The sequence below is a fragment of the Sander lucioperca genome, chromosome 16 (assembly GCF_008315115.2).
Source record: "Sander lucioperca isolate FBNREF2018 chromosome 16, SLUC_FBN_1.2, whole genome shotgun sequence".
NCBI lineage: Eukaryota > Metazoa > Chordata > Actinopteri > Perciformes > Percidae > Sander > Sander lucioperca.
Genome location: NC_050188.1, coordinates 14,635,720 through 14,658,352, shown reverse-complemented (window position 1 = coordinate 14,658,352; position 22,633 = coordinate 14,635,720). Strand labels below are relative to the sequence as shown.

Genomic DNA, 22,633 nt, shown 5'->3' with positions numbered 1-22,633 from the left:
GATCGCAACCCGGCTGACATTTACATTCGCTGCGTGAGGTAATACAAGAAAAAAAAAAGACAAAGGGTCGGTGTTGTAGCTGCCAGAGATGTTCTTGTTGCAGAAATGACAGTAATTTTACAACAAGTAGCTCCAACCAGACAATCTGATCGGTCAACTAAACATTTAGAACGTGCTCAAATCAGCCTGACAGCACACCCAGAGCCGTTTACAGCACACCTGGCGCACCACTTAAAATAGCACTATATAGAATATGCAAACTCTCTGGTTGTTTGGGAATCTTTGAGTCTCAAAGTCGGCAACTCTGCCAAATTCTGTTTTGAGTGTCGTTTAATTACAGTTTGAAAACAGTTTCTGTCTTTTTGGTTTGGCTCACATCTAGGTGGGCCAAAAGTTATTGTGAGCCTTAATTGTTATGCAGACAGGATCAATAATTTGCGCGGGGGGCAGGGTTAGGCCCGGGGCCCTTCACTTTGACACACCGCAAATTGTAAAGCGTTTTGTCCTGTAAAGTAGAAAGGTGCAATATAAATGCAGTCCATTTACCATTAAACTTCATATATTGTATATTGAAGGGAAAATCACAGAGCTACGACTGTTAAGCAAGTTTAACCCTGTCTTCAAAATTTCCCCCAGAGGCTTTATTAAAGGTCCTATAACATGCTACTTTTTTGATGCTTTTATATAGGCCTTACTGGTCCCCTAATACTGTATCTGAAGTCTCTTTTATATAGGCCTTACTGGTCCCCTAATACTGTATCTGAAGTCTCTTTATATAGGCCTTAGTGGTCCCCTAATACTGTATCTGAAGTCTCTTTTATATAGGCCTTAGTGGTCCCCTAATACTGTATCTGAAGTCTCTTTTATATAGGCCTTAGTGGTCCCCTAATACTGTATCTGAAGTCTCTTTTATATAGACCTTAGTGGTCCCCTAATACTGTATCTGAAGTCTCTTTTATATAGGCCTTAGTGGTCCCCTAATACTGTATCTGAAGTCTCTTTTATATAGGCCTTACTGGTCCCCTAATACTGTATCTGAAGTCTCTTTTATATAGGCCTTAGTGGTCCCCTAATACTGTATCTGAAGTCTCTTTTATATAGACCTTAGTGGTCCCCTAATACTGTATCTGAAGTCTCTTTTATATAGACCTTAGTGGTCCCCTAATACTGTATCTGAAGTCTCTTTTATATAGGCCAAAGCAGAGAAAGGGGAGGTAACCTTTCCCCTTATGACGTCATAAAGGGAAGATTCCAGATCGGCCCATCTGAGCTTTCATTTTCTCAAAGACAGAGCAGGATACCCAGGGCTCGGTTTACACCTATCACCATTTCTAGCCACTGGGGGACCATAGGCAGGCTGGGGGAACTCATATTAATGTTAAAAAACCTCCATAAAGTGACATTTTCATGCCATGGGACCTTTAAACTCTTTATGAGACGTATATTTGTTAAATGTACTTGTATGTGTTCAGCTCCTTCCTTTAGCTGTCAATAATGACTCTGCACCAAAAGTCACCCCCATAAAAAAACAAAGCCCTGCAATTACTGAAGTCATTTTCTGATTCCCGCAGCCAGCGGGCTCAGCGCCGACAAAAATAATTGTCTATTTTCTCATTTGTTTGAAACCGATAACACACTCTGACACACCAACCAAAATAACATCAAACAACAGATGGCGCGCCCCCCCTCCCCCCGCCCCCCGCATCCGATAGCACACGTCCACCTTTCTGTCATCACCTCAAAAGGTAAGATTGACTTTTAATACGGCCACCGTCCGCCAAATGGAAGGTAGTAATGGCTGTTATCCATCACCTGCAGGCCTCCAGCAACAACATGGGCGTCACTAACAGCACATAAAAAGGCAGCGCGGCGCCCCTGCGTCTCTTCAGGGAGCTCCCAGGTGTCGCTTCTCTCCTCACATAATACGGCTAAATGAGGATTTATGTTTGCACAGCTGGTGAATAATTACCAGAGAACATGCTGCAGGAGAAGGAGATGAAATGATGTGTAAAAGAGGGAGGTAAGAGAGATCATAAAGAATGGAGAATGAAGTGTTGGCGGCGCTGGAAGAAGTATTCACATCCTTTATTACTGCAGTAACAGCACTAATACCACACTGTACAAATACTCTGTTACAAGTACAATTCCTGCAATGAGAATGTGACTCTCTCCTTTCTTTCTTTCTGTCTCTTTCCTTCTTTCTTTCTGTCTCTCTTTCTTTCGGTTTCTTTCCTTTCTTTCTTTATGTATCTTTCCTTTCTTTCTGTCTCTTTCCTTCTTTCTTTGTTTCTTTCCTTCTTTCTGTCTCTTTCATTCTTTCTTTCTGTCTCTTTCCTTCTTTCTTTCTCTCTCTCTCTCCTTTCCTTCTTTCTTTCTGTCTCTTTTCTTTCTTTCTGTCTTTCTTTTCTTTCTTTCTCTCTCTCCTTCTGTCTCTTTCCTCTTTCTTTGTTTCTTTCTTTTTCCTTTCTTTGTCTCTTTCCTTCTTTCTTTCTCTTTTTCCTTCTTTCTTTCTTTCTCTTTCCTTTCTTTCTTTCTTTCTTTCTTTCTCTTTCCTTTCTGTCTCTTTCTTTCTGTCTCTTTCTATCTTTGTCTCTCTCTTTCTTGATTTCCTTTCTTTCTTTCTTTGTCTCTTTCCTTCTTTCTTTCTGTCTCTCCTTTCTTTCTGTATCTTTCCTTTCTTTCTGTCAATTTCCTTTCTGTATCTTTCCTTTCTTTCTTTGTTTCTTTCCTTTCTTTCTTTCTATCTTTCTGTCTCTTTCTTTCTTGCTTTCCTTTTCTTTCTGCCTCTCTCCTTTCTTTCTTTGTCTCTTTCCTTCTTTCTTTCTGTCTCTCCTTTCTTTCTGTCAATTTCCTTTCTTTCTGTATCTTTCCTTTCTTTCTATATCATTCCTTTCTGTCTGTTTCTTTCCTTTCTTTCTTTCTGTCTCTTTCTGTATTTTTCCTTTCTGTTGGGGGTGTTGTAACGCCTATGGTTTCCTGGGTGAAAGTATTTTAGTTTTCTGTGTTTGATGTAAACGTCCCGTTTTGCTACTTCATTTTGAGATCATTATCCGTTGGATATTGAAGTTCATAAATAATTGCTTTGGCGCGGCCGGCCCAGTGGCTCTAATATCCACGGTGGTGTTGGAAGGGGGATTTAATCCTTGCATGTTTTGTTGTCTTGCGCTGATCAAAAAACATTTATTTGGATGTTGTTTTACGTTGTCAGCTCGGATAATTGAGTTCAGCTCTTGGACTCGTTAAAACGTTCCACCTTTCCTCCGTGATGAAGTCGTACAAATGAACACATTGTGTCTTGTCCAAAACGTCATTCGGAGACACGTCTTTGGCAGGTTGCCAGTAGACGCTGACCGCCAACAAACACGTGTCGATTATTTCAGTAATTGGATTTGGTTCGTCACTCATTCCTGACTGTGATGAGTTCAATTTTGTTCAGCTTTATTTTGGGGTGGGAAAACCAACCTGAGCTGCTGACAAAGAAGTCGTTAGAGATACTGGAAACATCCGAGTCTGGATGAGGGGAAAAAAGGGAGAACAAAGCAGAATGACAGTTACATTTTCTACTGTCGCAGCCTTTCGCGATACGCTAATTGCGGCAGTTGATATCACAATGACGATAAAAAAAAACAAAAAAAACTGATATATTGTGGAGTCCAAATACAACATTCCCCCCCGCGGGACAAATGCAGGATGAGAGGAAAGCTGTCGGCCTTTTCTCCAGATAGCAGATAACGAGGGGATCTCTTGTCTTTTTCCTTGCCAGACGGTCAGAAGCAGGAGACGAAGCTGAGCGGAGGAGCAAACAGACACTGTTTCAACAACCTGAAGGCCAACACGCAGTACAAGATGAGCGTGTACGCTCAGCTGCAGGACGGGAGCGAAGGGCCGGCCGTCACCGTCACGGAGAAGACACGTGAGTGCACCGACCGCCTTCAGACGGCGACAGAAGTACACAAGTGTACTGTATGTTTGAGGCAATGGCTTAGGTTGTTTTTTTCGTTATTTGGGGGAACAGATAGTGAGCAGGGGGGGCAGAGGGTCTGGGGGGGGGGGTTGAGCGTCAAACACCTTCCTGCATTCTGGTGAATGTTTTTTGCACCAATCTGTGCCTTTTCCCCAAGATATTTGGCTATTTCAGAGCTAATCATAAAAGACTAACATTTCAGAGATGCAGACAAACATTTTTTACACACACACACACACACACACACACACACACACACACACACACACACACTCACACAGTAACACACACACACACACACACACACACACACACACACACACAGTAACACACACACACACACGCTACGGTTGTCTCATGTGAGGCTGTAATACACAAACGCACTCATACATACGCCACTGATGCATCAAGTACTATACCTCCTCCATTCAAATACGCCCATAGATCATAGTGTCATAATAACAATATAGCAGAAACACACACACACACACACACACACACACACACACAAACACACACACAAACTGCTTTCAGCTGTCATTGTGTATGAGAAAAAGCCCACTACAGGCTGAGAGGATGATCACGTCGCTTTCAACATAAAACATCTTTTATCCCCATCGGAGCGATGCAAGCCGAGTCCTCTTCCTTTCTTTCAGAAGGAGGGAGGAGGAGTAGGAGTAAGGAAGAGAAGGAGGGAGGGAGCTCGGGACGGAGGGAGGGAGAGAAGGACTAAGGGAGAGCGCTAGGGAGGAAGAGAAGGACGGAGGGAGAGAGCTAGGAAGGGAGAGATGGGAGAGAGCTTTGGAGGGAGGGAAGGAGGGAGCTAGGAAAGGAGGGAGGGATGGAGCTAGGGAGGGAGGGAATGAACTTTGGAGGGAGGGAGGGAGGGAGAGAAGGAGGGAGGGAGAGAAGGAGGGAGAGAAGGACTAAGGGAGAGCTAGGCAGGGAGAGATGGGAGAGAGCTTTGGAGGGAGGGAAGGAGGGAGCTAGGAAAGGAGGGAGGGATGGAGCTAGGGAGGGAGGGAATGAACTTTGGAGGGAGGGAGGGAGGGAGGGAGAGAGCTTTGGAGGGAGGGAGAGAAGGAGGGAGAGAAGGACTAAGGGAGAGCTAGGCAGGGAGAGTCATAGGAAGAGAGCTAGGGAGGGAGAGAGCTAGGGTGGGAGGATGAGACAGAGGGAGGGAGAGAGCTTTGGAGGGGGGGAGAGAAGGAGGGAGAGAGAGAGCTAGCGAGGGAGGGAGAGAGCTTTGGAGGGAGAGAGAGAAGGAGGGAGAGACGGAGAGAGAGAGCTAGGGAGGGAGAGAAGGACGGAGGGAGAGAGCTAGGGAGGGAGAGACGGGAGAGAGAGCTTTGGAGGGAGGGAAGGAGGGAGGGATGGAGCCAGGGAGGGAGGGAAATAACTTTGGAGGGAGGGAGGGAGAGAGCTTTGTAGGGAGGGAGAAAAGGAGGGAGGGAGGGAAGGAGGGAGGGAGTGAGGGAGAGAAGGACTAAGGGAGAGAGCTAGGCAGGGAGAGTCATAGGAAGAGAGCTAGGGAGGGAGGATGAGACGGAGGGAGGGAGAGAAGGAGGGAGAGAGAGAGCTTTGGAGGGAGATAGAGAAGGAGGGAGAGAGAGAGCTTTGGAGGGAGATAGAGAAGGAGGGAGAGAGAGAGAGAGCTAGTAAGGGAGGGAGAGAGCTTTGGAGGGAGGGAGAGAGAGAGAGCTAGCGAGGGAGGGAGAGAGCTTTGGAGGGAGGGAGGGAGAAGTGCATTGTAGTTGTTTGTGCGATCCTCCTCTTAGCTGTGATAACATTTGACCCGCCAGCTCCACTGTAAAGATGAAGACTTTCCAAGGCCGGCGTGAGCGAGGCAGCAAGGAAGTAGGACGCAAACGCAGACAACCGAGCAAACAGAAAGAGTTCAGGGATTTATTGACAGAGTGATGAAGTTTACATCAGGCAGCCGTACAAACAGAAGAAGCTACAGATCTACAGGTACAGGCTCAGGTGCAGGTAGAGAGTAATAAAGTAATTCAATTCACCTGTAGATACTCAAACCTTGATTCCAGCGTCGGAGCGAATGAGCCACACATCTGCAACGGTGTAGTGGAGTTTGTTAGAGGAATGGTGCACGGTGTTGTGTATGAAGGTGTTAATTGATTTGTAAAGGCTGCACAGGCAATTGCAATGAAAGTTTGGACAAAAAAAGAAAGGACTAAAGAAAGAGAGCAGGTATCTGTAGGCTCGGAGCTGCTCCCGTCCGTACTCTCCGTAGCTCTGCAGAGGGGCCTCCACCACGATTTATTGCTTTGTTTTGATGCAAATGAAAGCCGGAGCCTTTTTTTCTCCCAATGACTCTCCCAACCGCTGCAGGCAGCCGATACCGAACGCTCCCCACCTGTGATCACAAGTAATCTGCAGCCTCGGGCAGCTGATTTACTGCCTAAACAGCCCCGAATGAATGAACCGTGTGTGTGTGTGTGTGTGTGTGTGTGTGTGTGTGTGTGTGTGTGTGTGTCTGTGTGTGTGTGTCTGTGTGTCTGTGTGTGTGTGTGTGTGTGCGCAATCTAGTTTCCGCCGCCCCCCCCCACACAGAATAAAGGTAACGGGTTGAAAGCAGAGACAGTTGGAGTTTGATTTAGATGAATGTGTGCATGCGGGGGAACTAGATCGCGCGCGTGTGTGCATGTTTGTGTGCGTGAGTGTGTGTGCGCACGCTCGCGCGTGCGTATGTGTACGTGTGTGCGCGCGCGTGTGTGTGCGCATGCTCCCGCGTGCGTATGTGCGTGATTGTGGGTGCGTGCACGTGTGTGTTTGTGTGTGTGTGTTTTTGTGTGTGTGTGTGTGTGTTTGATCTAGTTCCCCCCTACAGAATAAAGGTATCGGGTTGAAATGTAGTTATTTTACACCTTCTGTATGAATGTAGTTATTTTACACCTTCTGTGTGAATGTAGTTATTTTACACCTTCTGTATGTTAAGTGTAACGTGTGGCTCTTCTCTCTTCACTTGGTTGTGAAGGGTTTTTTTCAGAGGGGAAGTTTGATTCTAAGGGTGGTGATTGTTCTACAATGAATGAGGTCCTGATTGCAGGTTTTCATGTGTCTCCGTGGCGTCATGTGCGTCTTGTTTATTCTCTCTGTGCAGTACCCATCCCGACCCCGCCGCCGACCACGCCCCCCACCACCACGCCGCTACCCACGATCCCCCCTGCCAAGGAAGGTAAGAGCTGACTTTATAATATAGTATTGATTGTCTCCAGTCAAATTCCCGATTTACTCAGGAGGCGTGAAGCTTGTCAGTTTCATCACGTTCATATACATCTGCAGTGTGACGTCACTTTGTTTCAGAAACAAACGGTCATAGCCGAGTACCGTCCTAAAAGGGTAACTTTCCCATGTTTTCGTGTCTAAGTGACTCATGGGGACAACGAAAAAGTATTGTTTATTTGGTAACACTTTAACCCTCCTATCCCTGAAACCCGCCAGCTGGTTTGAAAAAGCATGTTTTGTCGCCAAATTAAAACCACTTACCCTTAGAAAGAAGCTGTAAAAAACCAAAATGTCTAGTCGGATTCTCAAAATCCCGACCATCGCTGAAGGCGTCTCAGTAAAATGCGCTGACATTATGTAAAAAAAAAAGCTCCAAAGTTTAGCCAAAAAAACATTAAGTGGATGAAAAAAAAAAAACCTCTCATTGAACATGCCCTTCTTCAAAAACTTTGCTAAAATAATCAACCATATGCATGATCAAGAATCTGTAAAATGTAGTGGAATGGCTTCGAAGGAAGACCAAAAACGCTCGTCTTATACTGTGACCATTTCCTGTTCAATATGTTGCAGTTTTACAAACAAGAAAGTGAGCAACTTAAGCTTGACGGACATGTTGCATCTAGCGTCTCACGTTCATCTCAGTAAGCTAGCAAGAGTGCACAACAGACAACGTCCGTGTAGGCTACTTCAAAATAAAAGCACTTCCTGTGACGGTCTGCAGTAAAACTAAATTACTGTTAAAAAAATAAGGTTGTGGACCTTTTCACATATCAGCTGTAAATCAAGTACTGTAAATTATGTAAATAGTGAGTTTTAATCACACTATAATTTATAATTTCCTTTAGACTGTTTAAAACTAAACAACATGAATGCCAGATTTGCCGATAGAGTGAAAAGTGAACTCGCAGTGAGTGATAATGTGACAAAAATGGCTTGGGCTTCAGAGGGTTAAAGTTTCTTTAGCCTGCATGAGATACTATTAATCCTTGTACGTTAGTGATAGTTCACGAAGTACTACATGAATGAATTCAAGCTTTACCATGCATGAAGTCATGATAATTCATGTACCGTTATTGCAAAGTGTTACCGTTTCTTTAACTCTCCTGTTGTCGTCGGTTTTCTTTCAACCAAATTGTCAAAAAAATAATAACGTGGATGGTTCCGTACAACGCTCCTCACAGGTAAAACAAAGGATCAGTTCACTACTTTCATTGAATTTGGGTGTTTTAGTCAATTATATAGCATCTCAAAAAGAACTGATACAAGAACGTTGAAAAAAGGGACCAAAATATTGGAAAAAGCTTTCAAAATGTGCAAAAAAAAAAGCGTAGAAAGAAATCAACAAAAACGTCGAAAAAAGTGAAAAGTGACAAAAATGTAAAAAAAAAAAAGTGACAAAAAACATTAGGATAAGCAACAAAAGTGTCAACAAAAGACGACCAAAACGTTTTTATTTTAAATTTTGACCCAGAAAAACCCAAAAGTTGCACGGTCGACGGGAAGGCAACACGAGGGTTAAATGGAGTCTGGTGGGTTTGACGATTTCAGGTGACACTTAGAATAATAAAATGAAGCCAGCTTTTGTTCCAACAAAGCTTTTTCAACACGCCCACATGACAGTAGAGAATCCTAAAATACTATATTAAATAACCAGACAAATTCTACACACGATAGCTCTGAATGTGAACGGAGGACGCATAACGCTCGGAGGAATCAGTTGGGCTGCAACTTTAATCGAGTTCTCAATCTTGTAATGATTACTGTCACCTTAACAAGTCCAACCTTAGTGTCTTATAATGCAGATTTCATCTCTTGTTTCTGGTACAACAGAGATACAGGAAACAGAGACTTTTTTCAGGTGACACAACAGTAACAATTTTAGAAAATACAGCCACAAACTTTTTCCTTCTTTTTCTCCCGGATGTTATTAAAGTGACTGTTTTCACTCTGACACAAACTTTTTAGAAAGTTTAGTTAACACATTTCATGTTATATAAATCACAAAGTGGCATGTTACTTGTTGAAGTGAAGAGTTTGAGGTGTGTGTGTGTGTGTGTGTGAGAGGACGACGTTTAAGTCAACACTGACACTTTGCACACAGAGTAAATTATCTCTGACACAAGACACAAACACACACATACAGACACACACAAACACACACACACACACACACACACAGACTTAATTATGGTGTATAAAAACAGATATCTATATATGTGTGAAGAGCGGTGGGGATAATTTCCAGTTCAAATGATCACACACACTTAGATTACATATAATTACAGAGATAAATCTTCAACAGACATTTCAGATGTAAAGTGAGTGTTGGATCTGTGACAGCATCTCCGCCAACATGTGATTCACATTCTCCACATATCTGTCGCCACACAGTCAACATTTTTTATAACACACTGCGGAGCTCTTGCAGTGTCTGTGAGGAAAACATCATACAGTGTTTGTGGAAGACTCAAGACGCCGGCACATGAGAGGCGGCCAAACCACTCCGCGCCGACCGTTCCATTGATTTCCTACGAGGGGAGGGCGGTGGTGAAATGATTCCAAATTGGAACCGGTCTTTCGATGCCTCAATCCTAGCGCCCGGTGGAATGTAGGGGTGAGAGTCCCATACAGGAAACATCACTGCCTCTATAGCTGCCACAAGCAAGTTTTAAAACACCAAACACAAGCGCTGGACTGCCCGGGAGTTTCAGCAGCATCAAAACTTTTGGTTTGCATTAGTGCGCATTATGCGGCTGGGACACAGTAGCTGTGTTCGAAACCATTCACTTCACTCACTATTCCCTTTTGTAGTGTTCATTAAACAGTGAACTATATAGGGAACGACCAATCCAGATTTCGGACACAACACTGACATTGCTGCAGTAGATTCTCCGGTTAGTTGTGTGACGGAGGAATCATTTGTAATCAATTGTAAACAAACCGAAACAAAAATCAGAATCAGAATCAGAAAGGGCTTTATTGCCAAGTACGTTGCACATACGAGGAATTTGTCATGGTGTTGTTGGAGCATGTCACACATTCAAATATAAGAAGGATAAAAAGAATATAGACAATATAAGTATAAACATATACACACACAGTATGTATTAATAACGATAAAATAAATTTAAATAAATAGTAAAATAAGTTAAACAGTAGTAAAAAGGAACGCAGTAAAAAGGAACCAAAATACTTTGGTTACACTTTACTTGAAGGTATCTACATAAGAGTGACATGACACTGTCATGAATATATATAAACATTTGCAGTGTTTAGAAAACGAAAGCCCGGTCCATTTTTCCCTCGCAGTTTTCGCAAGTGCGTGCATTGTGGTACACGGGAGTAAAATGTAGGGTACATCGTATATGTACACTCAAATTAGCAGTACATTGTGGGTATTTTATAGCGAATTAAATTAACAGCGGGGAATTTGAACACCACTACAAGATGGCAAACACCTTATAGTGCACTATTTCTGTGATAGGGAACGGTTTCTAACACAGCTAGTGTTTTCGACGTAGATACCGTCACAAGGCGTGTAAATACGTGATATAAGATGCGTTTTAATCCACGACCTCTCAGCTCTTTACATAACGTGCTGCCTCACCCCTCTCTGTCTCCGCCAGCAAATGTAGGAAAAGAGTTTTGAGGTTTCAGCATGAGTGCAGACTTATAGCTGAAATTAACTAACCGAACATAAATCTATATTAGCACTTCTCCCCTCAGAGAACTTGATCAATGCAAGCCACAGGGTGGGATTTTATTTCGGAAGAATATCAGTTTATTAGGCAAATGTTTGCAGTAAACAAAGACCCGATGACAGAATTAAAGCCGTGTGCAGATCAATCCGGCAGCAGGTGACCCTGAAAGGTGATTTAATTTGAGGAGTAATTGGACGATCGTTTGAAGGAGGCCACTTTTTAGTGAGTTTCAATCGTTGGGACCTCATTCCATCCAATCAATCGCAGGTTTACTTCACTCAAAAGCTCTTTTCACTCTTTTTATTCCTGAGTCGTCATCCGTCAAAGTCAAAGTCAAGGTCTGTTTATCTGCACGGCGATAAAACAGAAAGGAAAGCAAAGTTATAAAAGGAGTCAAACAAAGACGAGGAAAAGTAAAGACAGCTGAGAAATAAATGCATTTAAACAAAAGAACAACAGCAAACAACGAAAAATATTTAATATATCTGCTTTGAGAATTTTTTGCTTTTCTCTACAGTTGGAATGATTTAAAATAGATCTGTGTATTTAAAGCGATTAAAGCCTCATAACATGTCCACTCATCTACAACAAGAGTGTCTAACTCATCTTCACTAAGGGGCCCTCACTGGAAAATGAGAATCACGTCAAGGGCCAGACATGTAGAGCTTATTAACGTGCTTTTATTTAACCAAAAAGTTAAATATGTTTGACTATTAAACCTATTAAAGATGAAGTTGAAGTTGATCCCTCTCCTCGCCCTCTTCCTCTTCGTCTCAGTCTGTAAAGCAGCCAAAGCCGACCTGGTCTTCCTGGTCGACGGTTCCTGGAGTATCGGTGATGACAACTTCCTGAAGATCATCCGCTTCCTGTACAGCACCAGCGGAGCTCTGGACCGGATCGGCCCGGATGGCACACAGGTACCTCAGGCGCATTCAAAACTCCAATCTAAATCATTTATCGACTACATTTACACGCACATAATATTCCGTTTTTTTTGGCCGGAAACAATATTCCTAGCAAGCTGTTTCCATGGCTAATGAAAGTGAATATTCCACTAATATTCCCGTTTAAATGCAGCCTCCCTCTTTCATTCCTTCAACCAGCTTCTTCAAGAAGGTCGGCGTTGCGATGTTCGCGCATATCCAAAAGCCTGTTGATACCTAAGTCTCTGATCATGTTTAAAGGCAGCTGTGTTTCTCCTTCTTTCTTTCTTTTGGGCCGTGCATCTCAACCGCAGCCCTGCAAACTGTCGACTGGTTGGTTTGTGTTATTAATAGGTAATAAATGTAAACACACATATAGATGTAAAAGGTCAATGAAATTGTATTTGTGCTTCTTAATGCATTGAAAGCTTACATTTTAAAGAAACGGGAGTGTGTCCATGGTGGCAGAAAAATCTCAAAATGACAAGTGTCTGCTTTACTAGAAAACACTGGGGGCAATTTTTCGGTGAAATGTTTCTTTAAACAGGCCGGGGGGTGGGGTAATAAACAAGTTTCTTAGTGTGGTTTTTAAACGTGTGAACTGTGTCTGTCTGTCTGCGTTTCTTTCTGTCTGTCTGTCTGTTTATCTGCCTGTCTGTCTGTCTCTCTGCATGTCTGTCTGTCTGTCTGTCTTTGTGTCTGTCTGTCTGTGTTTCTGTCTGACGGTCTGTCTGTCTGTCTTTGTGTATGTGTCTGTCTGTCTGTCTGTCTGTCTGTCTGTCTGTCTGTCTTTGTGTCTGGGTATGTCTGTCTATCTTTGTGTCTGTTTCTATCTGTCTGTCTGTCTGTCTGTCTTTGTGTCTGTCTGTCTAGGCTGGCTACGGGCCTGTTAAACTAAACTAACTATCTTTAAATTCAACTTCAATGTTAAACGTTGCCCCTTTTGTTATCGTTGACTCGTTATGTCGCTGTGTTCCTGTGTTGTGTGGCAGGTGGCCATCGCGCAGTTCAGCGACGACGCCCGGACCGAGTTCAAGCTGAACTCGTACGGCGACAAGGAGCGTCTGCTGGACGCCATCAACAAGATCTCCTACAAGGGAGGAAACACCAAGACGGGTGAGTGCACCGCGGACAGGCTGCCGAGGGGAGACAAACGCACAGCGTAATGAGGAGGAACGGGGAATCGTTTCCGTGCTAGAACTGCTCCTGAGTTATTGAACGCTGCCAGAATGTGTTATCGCAGTCGGGTAGAGTTTGCAGTCGAGGGCGTGACGCAGCCCACTTTGGTCAGTTAGGACAGAAGACAAACAACTTCTCTCATTTAAGGTGGCTTATTAAAGCTGGAATAATAATAGAAACCTGCATACAAGGATCTTTCCGGTTTGAGAATCCACAGTCAGCGGGTCTCTGTTTTCTCTGTCCCTTCTCGCCCCAAAAAGAATGCAGTTTAAACAGTCAGAGTTCAATATATGAAAAATGTGCAGGCTATTGTGATTGGTTAATACTAAGGCTGGAGGCTGCTGTGGTTTAAACTTTGGCGCTTCTTGGTTGGTGCACAGACTGGTCCCAGTCTCTTGGCACTCGATCCATCCAATGGTAGAGGACGACACCCTAAAAAGAGATTTCCCGCAAAATCCCCCGCATCGGGATATGAAACAAGTTCTGTGGCTGCAGCTTTTCCCCAAAAGAAATCATCTCTAACTTTCAGAAAGACGCCCGTGTGAGACAAGGCAACAGTCTAACGTGTACACACACACACACACACACACACACACACACACACACACAACTTTCTAATAACATTATCAATACTTATTGACTGGCAGGCAAACGCAGATAATTAAATCTGTGTGTCTGCTTTTGTGTCAGTATACGTGTCTGCAAGTCAAACACGTGCACTTCCCTGTGAACACGTGTCTTCATGCATACATTCATGTAAAACACAGAAGAGCGTGTTTGCATCAATGCCTCCGCTCTCGTGTAAGATGCACGGAAGCCTATATTTCTCGAGAGTGTGTGTGTAATGACAGGGAAGTCCGCGGGGAAGCAGCGAGAGGTGGAGTCATTAATCAGTGTTTACAAAGCAGCGCAGTCAGTTCCTCCTGCAGGGACGAGACTGCAGAGAGAGATTTGTAACCGCGGCACCGCTGCGGAGGATCTCTCCCGCCGCTAAAGTCACACCACAAAGCATTAATCCTGCTTTCCTATCAGGCGGCAGCAGTTTGGGGAGTTTAAAGGCACTCAGTCGCCTCGTTCTGCACACTGCAATTAAGAAAGCCTTTCCCCCAGTGTTCCCCCGCAGGTCTGCAGAGGATTTGATTACTGGATTTATTTGACAGACCTGGTGTGACTCCATTCTTTTATTGAGATGTAATGTAATAACCGTGCACAGTGTTTCCCACAGAATTAGATTCTATTTGTGGTGGTAGCTGACCCGGGGTGGGGGGTGCACGCGCGGAAAGAGGTGCAGACTTCATATATTAATTGTACTGCAAATATGTTTATACAAAATTCTACAGGTAATAATTCAAAATTTTGAATTTAACGGTATAATGCAGTAAGGGAAGGGGCACGTTTTGCTCCTCAGTTGAAAAATGTAGGAGTGACTTACATAAGGTAACTGCTATTACTGTTGTAGCCAATTTGTACAATATTACAATAGTGTTATGAATACAAAACGTTATGAAATGTAATGTAATGTTTTTCAATTTTGAAATATCGATAGATAAATTGTCCGTGATGTAGAGTAACAGACTGCCCCAATAGTTAGGCATGCATGTGAACCGCAGATTGTTGCAAGTGTAACCATCATAGTGTGAAATACAGTTTAACTGCTGCTGTTACACATGGCTTGCATCAATTGTTAAAATGAACTGTACCAAAACACAGCAGAAGGACTTAACGCGACATGCGAGACGTTTTTCGTTTTTTACAGGTTATGAAACTGTCTCAATTTAATACTGATAGCAGTCGGAGCTCCGGCGGACGGAGAGCTCCGGCGGACGGAGAGCTCCGGCGGACGGAGAGCTCCGGCGGACGGAGAGCTCCGGCGGACGGAGAGCTCCGGCGGACGGAGAGCTCCGCGTCCGTCAGCAGCAGTTTCTCGCTGCGCCACCCGGGCCCCAGAGCAGCATGGTCACCTGGAGAGTCCGGTACAGTCTTGACTCTAGCAAACGCTGGCTGCTGAAAAATCAGACGTTTTGGCGCTCGTGTTATTCCTCTGGCGCTGGCTACAACCTCTTTAAGGGGCGCTGAAACTTTCTCTACGCAGTATAAACCCTGAATAAACACCGGTAGTAACTTCATAATACTAACCATTAAACTCTGGATCGACTCTAGCCGTCTAATCTCTGGGGGAAAAAGATCGATGTCGGTCGATGTCTTCTTCCGTGTGTTAGTTAGCAGATCGCAAACCAAGTTTAAGGCTCATACCGCCACCTACATTACTGTATGAGTGTGTAGAATAATCAATAGCATTAATTAATCTGCACGGAGGAGTAAGGTCTTGCGTGTGTGTGTGTGTGTGAGAGAGAGAGAGAGAGAGAGAGAGAGAGAGAGAGAGAGAGAGAGAGAGAGAGAGAGAGAGAGAGAGAGAATATATGGCAGTATGTGGCGGTCAACATTGATTGTGTGGCGGGCCGCCACAAATATATCAATGTATGGGAAACACTGGTGCAGCAGCTCTGCGGTCCGTCCCCCATCAAACATCACATCCTGAAGAGAAAACCCTGTGACCAATCAGTCGGCTGTTGTTATTTTGGTTAATTGTATGCTATATAATATCGAATAAAAATTTTTTTTTACCCGTCACATGTTCCCAGTGAGGTTCAAGGTCTTGTTTTGTCTGCAACGTTTCGCCAAATGATTTGAACCGTGTGTCCAATCAGGTCGAGCCATCCAGCACGTGAAGGAAAACATCTTCACTGCAGAGGGGGGGATGAGGCGGGGGATCCCCAACGTCCTCGTGGTCCTCACCGACGGCCGCTCTCAGGACGACGTCAACAAGGTTTCCAAGGAGATGCAGATGGAAGGTCAGAGCTGTGCTGTTTACAAAAAGTCACAACAGTAAAGTTCATTATTCACCCGCAAGCGGAAAGTCATGTGACATCTCCTTAAAAGACAAAGACACACAACACTGTAAAATATGATCAGTACTCACAATACAATATACAACACATACATACTCAAGTACAAATTTTGAGGTACTTTTACTTTACTTGAATCTTTTCTTTAAATATCACTTTCTACTACTACTACTACTCCTACTCCTACATTTCAGAGAGAAATATTGTACTTTTTACTCCACTACATTCATCTGTTACAGCTTTAGTTACTAGTTACTTTACACATTAAGATTACTGCACACAAAACACATGCAGTTTATAAAATCTGATGTTTGATTATGAATGAAACTAGCCAACAATATAACGGCCTACAAGTCCAGCTGAGATGATTAGACTTTTAATACTTTAACTACATTGCCCCGATGATACTTAAAGACCTTTACTTAAGTGACATTTACAATGCAGGACTTTTCCTTGTAGCACAGTATTTTTTACAGAGTGGTGTTAGTACCCCCTCTCTGTCTTCCTGTGCAGGCTACATTGTGTTTGCGATCGGCTTCGCTGACGCGGACTACGGCGAGCTGGTGAGCATCGCCAGTAAACCCAGCGACCGACACGTCTTCTTCGTGGACGACCTGGACGCCTTCACCAAGATCGAAGAGAAGCTGGTGACCTTCGTGTGCGAGGCGGCCACTGCCAGTGAGTAACCAAAACGTATCCAACAGTCTGAGGGAGCCGCTTTCTGTTTGTAGTAGGCCTATAACAATTATTACATATATATATATATATATATATATATATATATATATATATATATATATATATAGAGAGATAGATAGATAGATAAGTTTCATATACTGTCGATTAGACAGACGGAGCCAGTGTTGATACCACTAACGTTGCTGCTACAGTCCAAACTGGAACAGTTACATGGAATGTATTCATTTAACGTGCTTAGACATACTAGTCTTTAATATAGTATTAATGAATGTGGGGTAACAACAGACTGTTTGATGACCCTGGGATAACGTTACTGATAATACAGTCAGATTGAATCATCTAAGATAAGCTAATGGTTAAGCTGTCTCTTACCTGGAGACTCAGTCAGGTAGTGAACATTAACAAAAAATGTCGGGAAACGACATTTCTGGCCGTTCTGTTTGCTTGTTGGTAGCCTGGGAAAACCCTGACGAACTTCGGCAAATTTGAGATTTGCTCTGCAAGTCAGTCTGGCCAAGAGCCCATTCAAGCCCATTTCCAATTTTTCCAAATCGAGGCACCAATCACAACCGCTGAGGCGGGCTTTACACCAATCACAACCGTTGAGGCGGGCTTTACACCAATCACAACCGTTGAGGCGGGCTTTACACAATGATGATAGCGCAGCGTCGGCGAGCAGCTTCTTGTTTACATTCAACATGACGGCCACCGAAGCGCAGCAACCCGTTGATGCCGCTGTTGCTGCTACGTCACCCGGATCGTTGGTCTGATTGGTTGAAGGACTATCCAATTGCGCCCAGAGGCATTTGAGCGGCGTCCGTTGGTGACGCCCCTTTGGAAATGGGCTGTGAATGAACCTACCCCAGACCCACTCTCAGTTACAACTGCGAAGGGTCTGGTGTCAACCAGGCTAGCTCGTTGGTCCAGTCATATATAATGTATGGACAATCCGACCCAATACAGCTCAGTTTTTTTTATGTATCTTGCTCTGGCAAGCGGTAGAAGTGCTTTTGAGTAGCCCATACTGGGTTAACGCTATGTTATCCGGTCAGGGGGAAAGGATTGTTTTCCCCCACGGCGACTCCGCCCCAGCTATGACGAGTCACCGACCGAGTGTATTATTGTGTCCTGCATGAAGAAAATGTGTCCAGCCCAAACAGGCACACCATTATTTACACCAAGGGACCAGATACCAGAATAGCAACATGAACTACATATGGTTAACAAATTAACCGTCTTGTCGTTTTTTTTCCCCCACGCTTTAGAGACTATAGGTCGCCAACTTATACACATTAAATTTAATCCACCACTCCGTTTTGTCGAACATGATTTTGAACAGACATTTCTTTTAAGATGGGTGTTCTTAACTCGTCATAATAAGGACAATACAGCAGAAAATGAGATTCATTCCCAACTTCTCCTAATTCACATTCCGCCTTTTTATCTTCTTGGATGTTTTTTTAAAATCTGTATGTGATACTGGAAGAGATCACTGAAGTAATGTGTCGTCGTCTTCTTTTTCTTTTCCCAGCGTGTCCGTCCGTGCCAATGAGCGGCAGCACAACACCAGGTAACCGACGACAAGGAAGCAGCACAGAGTTAACTCCAAGAAAAACCCTTTCCATGCACCGCTGGATGCACAGTATATTATCTATGAGCAGTACAGTGTGTAGGAGGTGCAAGAGGTTCAGAAGTATCGTTACACAAAAAGAATATCTACTTACATTGCTCATTGTCATGTAATGTTGGCGCTGCCAGGATGAGTAGAAAAACACACAGCTGTTTACAGCTGAGCTTTCTGAGTCTTGCTCTTCTAAAAGCTCTTCTTTTTTACTTTGACGTCTGGTTTCATAAATAAGACTGAATGTTGGGTAAACAGGTTGGCACATAGACACAGAAACGCAGCTCTTTGGGCTTAAGAACTTGGATACACTTTTAAAAATACATATTATACAATTATACATGTTAATACAATACTTTTACATGCATGTATGTGTTTCTTTTGTACACATTTTGGGAGGACCGAGTCAAGTCAGCATACGTCACCTTAGACCTTCGATCGAGATAAGGAAAAACTCCCCAACAAACGTTTTAACGGGGGGAAAAAAGGAAGAACGCTCACGAAGAGCAACAGAGGAGGGATCCCTCTCCCTGGGCGGATATATAAACTCAGCAAAAAAAGAAACGGCCTTTCAGGACACTGTATTTTAAAGATACTTTTGTACAAATCAAAATAACTTTAGAGATCTTCATTGAAAAGGGTTTAAACAATGTTTTCCATGTTTGTTCAATGAACCATAAACAATTCATGAACATGCACCTGTTGAACGGTCGAAAAGACAATAACAGCTTAAGGGCGGTAGGCAATTAAGGTCACAGTTATAAGAAAATCAGGAAAGTAAAGAGACCTTTGTACTGACTCTGAAAAACACCAAATGCCTGAGACAGCGCTACAGGGAGACAGGAAGCACAGTTGATCGTCCTCGCAGTGTCGGACCACGTGTAACATCACCTGCATAGGATCGGTACATCCGAATATCACACCTGCGGGACAGGTACAGGATGGCAACAACAGCTGCAATAACTGGCCAGTCTGGTGCAGTACATGAGGAGGAGATGCACTGCAGTACTTAATGCAGCTGGTGGCCACACCAGATACTGGGGCTACTTTTGATTTTAACCCCCCGCCCCCCTTTGTTCAGGGAACCCTTATTCCATTTCTGTTAGTCACATGTCTGTGAAAATTGTTCAGTTTATGTCTTAGTTGTTAAATCTTTTAATGTTCATACAAATATTTGCATATGTTAAGTTTGCTTAAAATATAAAAGCTGTTGAAAGTGACAGGACGTTTCTTTTTTTGCTGAGTATATAGGACTACGATTGGATTAAAACCTATGACCAGTGCACAGGGGCGGACTGGGACAAAAATTCGGCACTGTAAATTCCGTCCCTTACCAGCCCAATTTCAGGCGAGGACATTATTTGCTTCATGGTTCCAAAAACCAAATACGCACACACTGGAGCAATTCATAAAACCTTCAAATAAACTACCATGGCACCATCTTAGAATGGATTTGAAATGTTTACATATTTAAAACATATTATTACATACTTAAACACCCAAAACACCAAAGTACGAAGACATAGCGGACCAGGCGCTTTTATTTTGAAAAGTAGAAGCCCCGACGGCACCAGACGGGAGATTTATGGGAAATAAATGTTATATCATTAAAAGCTAAGCTTTATTGTGCATTTAGCTTCAATGTTGGCTTCTTATTAAATCACCAGCTGCTCTCTTTGGATATGAAGTTCCCATTCCTTCCTCCTGTCTCCAGGTTTCCGTATGATGGAGCTGTTTGGGCTGGTGGAGAACCGCTACGGCAGCGTCTCCGGTGTTTCCATGGTACCCGGCACCTTCAACACCTTCCCCTGTTTCCACCTGCACAGCAACGCTTTAATGGCACAGCCGACCAGGTACTGGGACAGATTCACACACGTTTTTCACAAGTCTCCTCCCTCATAATAAATAGATTACTAGCTCCGAAATCTACAGCTGAGTTATCAACTGTATCCACAAACCCATAATGCACTCTATTCGGCCCTAAATAGAGATCATATCCACTAGGGCTTACGTCTCCACGTCTTGGCGCGCTAGAGCACTTTCAAGGCACAGCGTTTTTTTTTTTCAATCTAACGACAATAATGACGGAAGTCGGCACCGTGTGGGTCGGCACCGTTCTTATTATACAGGTAGAGTACTTGTTCTGGATGAAGGGAAGGCTGAAGCACGTAGGTAGAGAGGAGAGATATTAACGGTCCAGCAGTATTCATTTTCTCGTTGTTGTTGGATGTGATATGGTCTTTGTGGTAGTTGCTTCACTGTGATTGGGCGGCTGGGTAAAAAGTAGTCTATATCGACAACGTTTCATTTCTGGGATTGCTCCGGTGCCGCCAGAAATTCTGCCACATGTATGTCTTTTCACCGATGTCCTTTGTGTTGGCGTTCTGAGGACTATGGTTAACTGCTCCTCAGATCTCTGCAGGGTAAATCCAGACAGCTAGCTAGACTATCTGTCCAATCTGAGTTTTCTGTTGCACGACTAAAACAACTTTTGAACGTACACATGTTCCACCAAAACAAGTTCCTTCCAGAGGCTATTTTGCAGAGACACCGTGGCTCCGTCCGGCACGCAGCACCGCCCAAGACGATTGCGATTGGTTTAACCCTCGTGTTGACCTCCTGCCCACTATGCAACTTTTTGTTTTTCTTGGTCCATATTAAAAAAAACTTTTATCTGCCGCTTTTTCCGCCATTTTTGTCACGGCAAGTTTTTTTTCCTTTTCCCAATGTTTTTGTCACTTTTCCTTTTTGCTTTTTTTTTTTTTACGTTTTTGATGTTTTTTCCCACCGACGTTTTTAAGCTTTTTCTGTCATTTTTGTCACTTTTTTTTCAACGTTCTTTTATCAAATTTTTTTCAAATGCTATTAAATTGAATAAAACACTCAAATTCATGCGTTGTATGGAACCATCCACGTTATTTTTTTGGACATTGAAACCCACATTTCTGATATAGAAACTTTTAGAAAATGGGTCCAATTTGACCCGAGGACAACAGGAGGGTTAAAGAAATGCCATTTAACCAGAGCACGTTGTTCTCCCATCCCGGAATGCTGTGTGGACTAGCCAGACCCTCCTTTGCGGCACTGTGGAGGAAGGTCTGGCAATGCGAGACTAGGTAAAAAGTGGACCTTTACGAGCAAAGCTTTTTTTTACCCAAAGTGCAACATTCTTCAACTCTCTGCGAGCAGAAACAAACCCCAAACGTGCAGCGCTCAGCACCTCGCCACACTGCTGCTGTTTGGTGTGAACAACACAGACGGGACACAATGCTGCGTTCAATGTTGTTGTAAAGTTCCCTTCTGCCATCTAGTGGTTCTTCTTTTTTTTTTTTTTTTTTAAACATCTTTTAATATGAACAGTTATGGGAAGAGCAACCGTACAGAAATGGTTTTCTTACACTTAAAACTATAACACTCATACAAAGTCTGACCTTATGGGCTTGACATACTCAGACCATTTTGTCCAGATTTTGTAAAACAAGACTCTTTGAGACCTGAGAGTAAATGAAAGTTTTTCCATAATGTAGATTTCTTGGATTATGATGATCCACTCTTCGATGGTCGGAAGGTCCGGTTTTAACCATTTCCTGGTTATGGTTTTCTTACTCGCTGCCAGTAATGTCCAAAGCAACCTCTTGTCCTTATTTCTCCAGTTATTAACATCCACGTTGCCCAAATACACATTTTCAAAATTGCAAGGTATTTTACTACCAAATGTATGATTAATATGTTCACATATTTGTGACCAATAAGGGCTTAACAATGGGCAGTCCCAGAAAATGTGGAAATGATTGGCTCCTGAGAACCCACAGAGCCTCCAGCATGAGTCTCTACTACCCTGGTGTCTCTTTTGAATAGGTGTGATAAAAAACCTGATTATATTCGTCCAACAAAACTCTCGCCAGGTGTTCGAGCCAGTAGTACTCCATTGTACTCTACATATATTCATCCAACTTTCATTTGAAATTTGTAAATTACCTTCCATTTCCCATCTCCTCTTAATGTACTCTGTGTTAGGTTTTTTGCCTTTCTGAATGGCTTTGTATAACTTAGAAACTAATTTATTTAGAGAAAATTATGTAATTAATGCTAAGAAAGTCTGTAGGAACCCCAAGTTGCACTTTTCCATTGTTATTTTTATATTTTGATCAAAATAATGCCTAACCTGTAGGTATCTATAGAAATCGTCTTGACCTAAACCGTATTTGTTCTGTAAGAATTCAAAACTCATAAATGTTCCCTTGTGCATAAAAGAATAATAGGTTGTAATTCCTTTTGAGACCCAACCTTTAAATCTTCCATCAAGGGCATTTGGTCTGAAGTCAGAATCATACGCGCACCACCTTAGAATTCTAGACAATTTTTTTAGGTTGCATATTTGCATTATTCTATTC

At 43.2% G+C, this 22,633-nt stretch overlaps 1 protein-coding gene and 1 long non-coding RNA gene across 2 annotated transcripts in view; one reads left to right on the top strand and one right to left on the bottom strand.

The window, feature by feature from the left end:
- LOC116059779 (collagen alpha-1(XIV) chain-like) overlaps positions 1–22,633 on the top strand; it is a 252,849-nt gene that overhangs the window by 148,763 nt on the left and 81,453 nt on the right. The window contains exons 25-32 of the mRNA XM_035993029.1: positions 3,764–3,913; positions 7,086–7,160; positions 11,689–11,828; positions 12,827–12,950; positions 15,722–15,865; positions 16,433–16,597; positions 18,150–18,188; positions 19,954–20,092. Coding sequence (XP_035848922.1) covers positions 3,764–3,913; positions 7,086–7,160; positions 11,689–11,828; positions 12,827–12,950; positions 15,722–15,865; positions 16,433–16,597; positions 18,150–18,188; positions 19,954–20,092 — 976 coding nt within the window. The remainder of the gene's footprint in view (positions 1–3,763; positions 3,914–7,085; positions 7,161–11,688; positions 11,829–12,826; positions 12,951–15,721; positions 15,866–16,432; positions 16,598–18,149; positions 18,189–19,953; positions 20,093–22,633) is intronic.
- Positions 648–17,099, bottom strand: LOC118493391. Its single transcript, XR_004895354.1, has 3 exons — positions 17,090–17,099; positions 1,220–1,226; positions 648–723 (listed from the first exon to the last, which is right to left on the bottom strand). It is a non-coding gene; the product is annotated as an uncharacterized LOC118493391 (long non-coding RNA).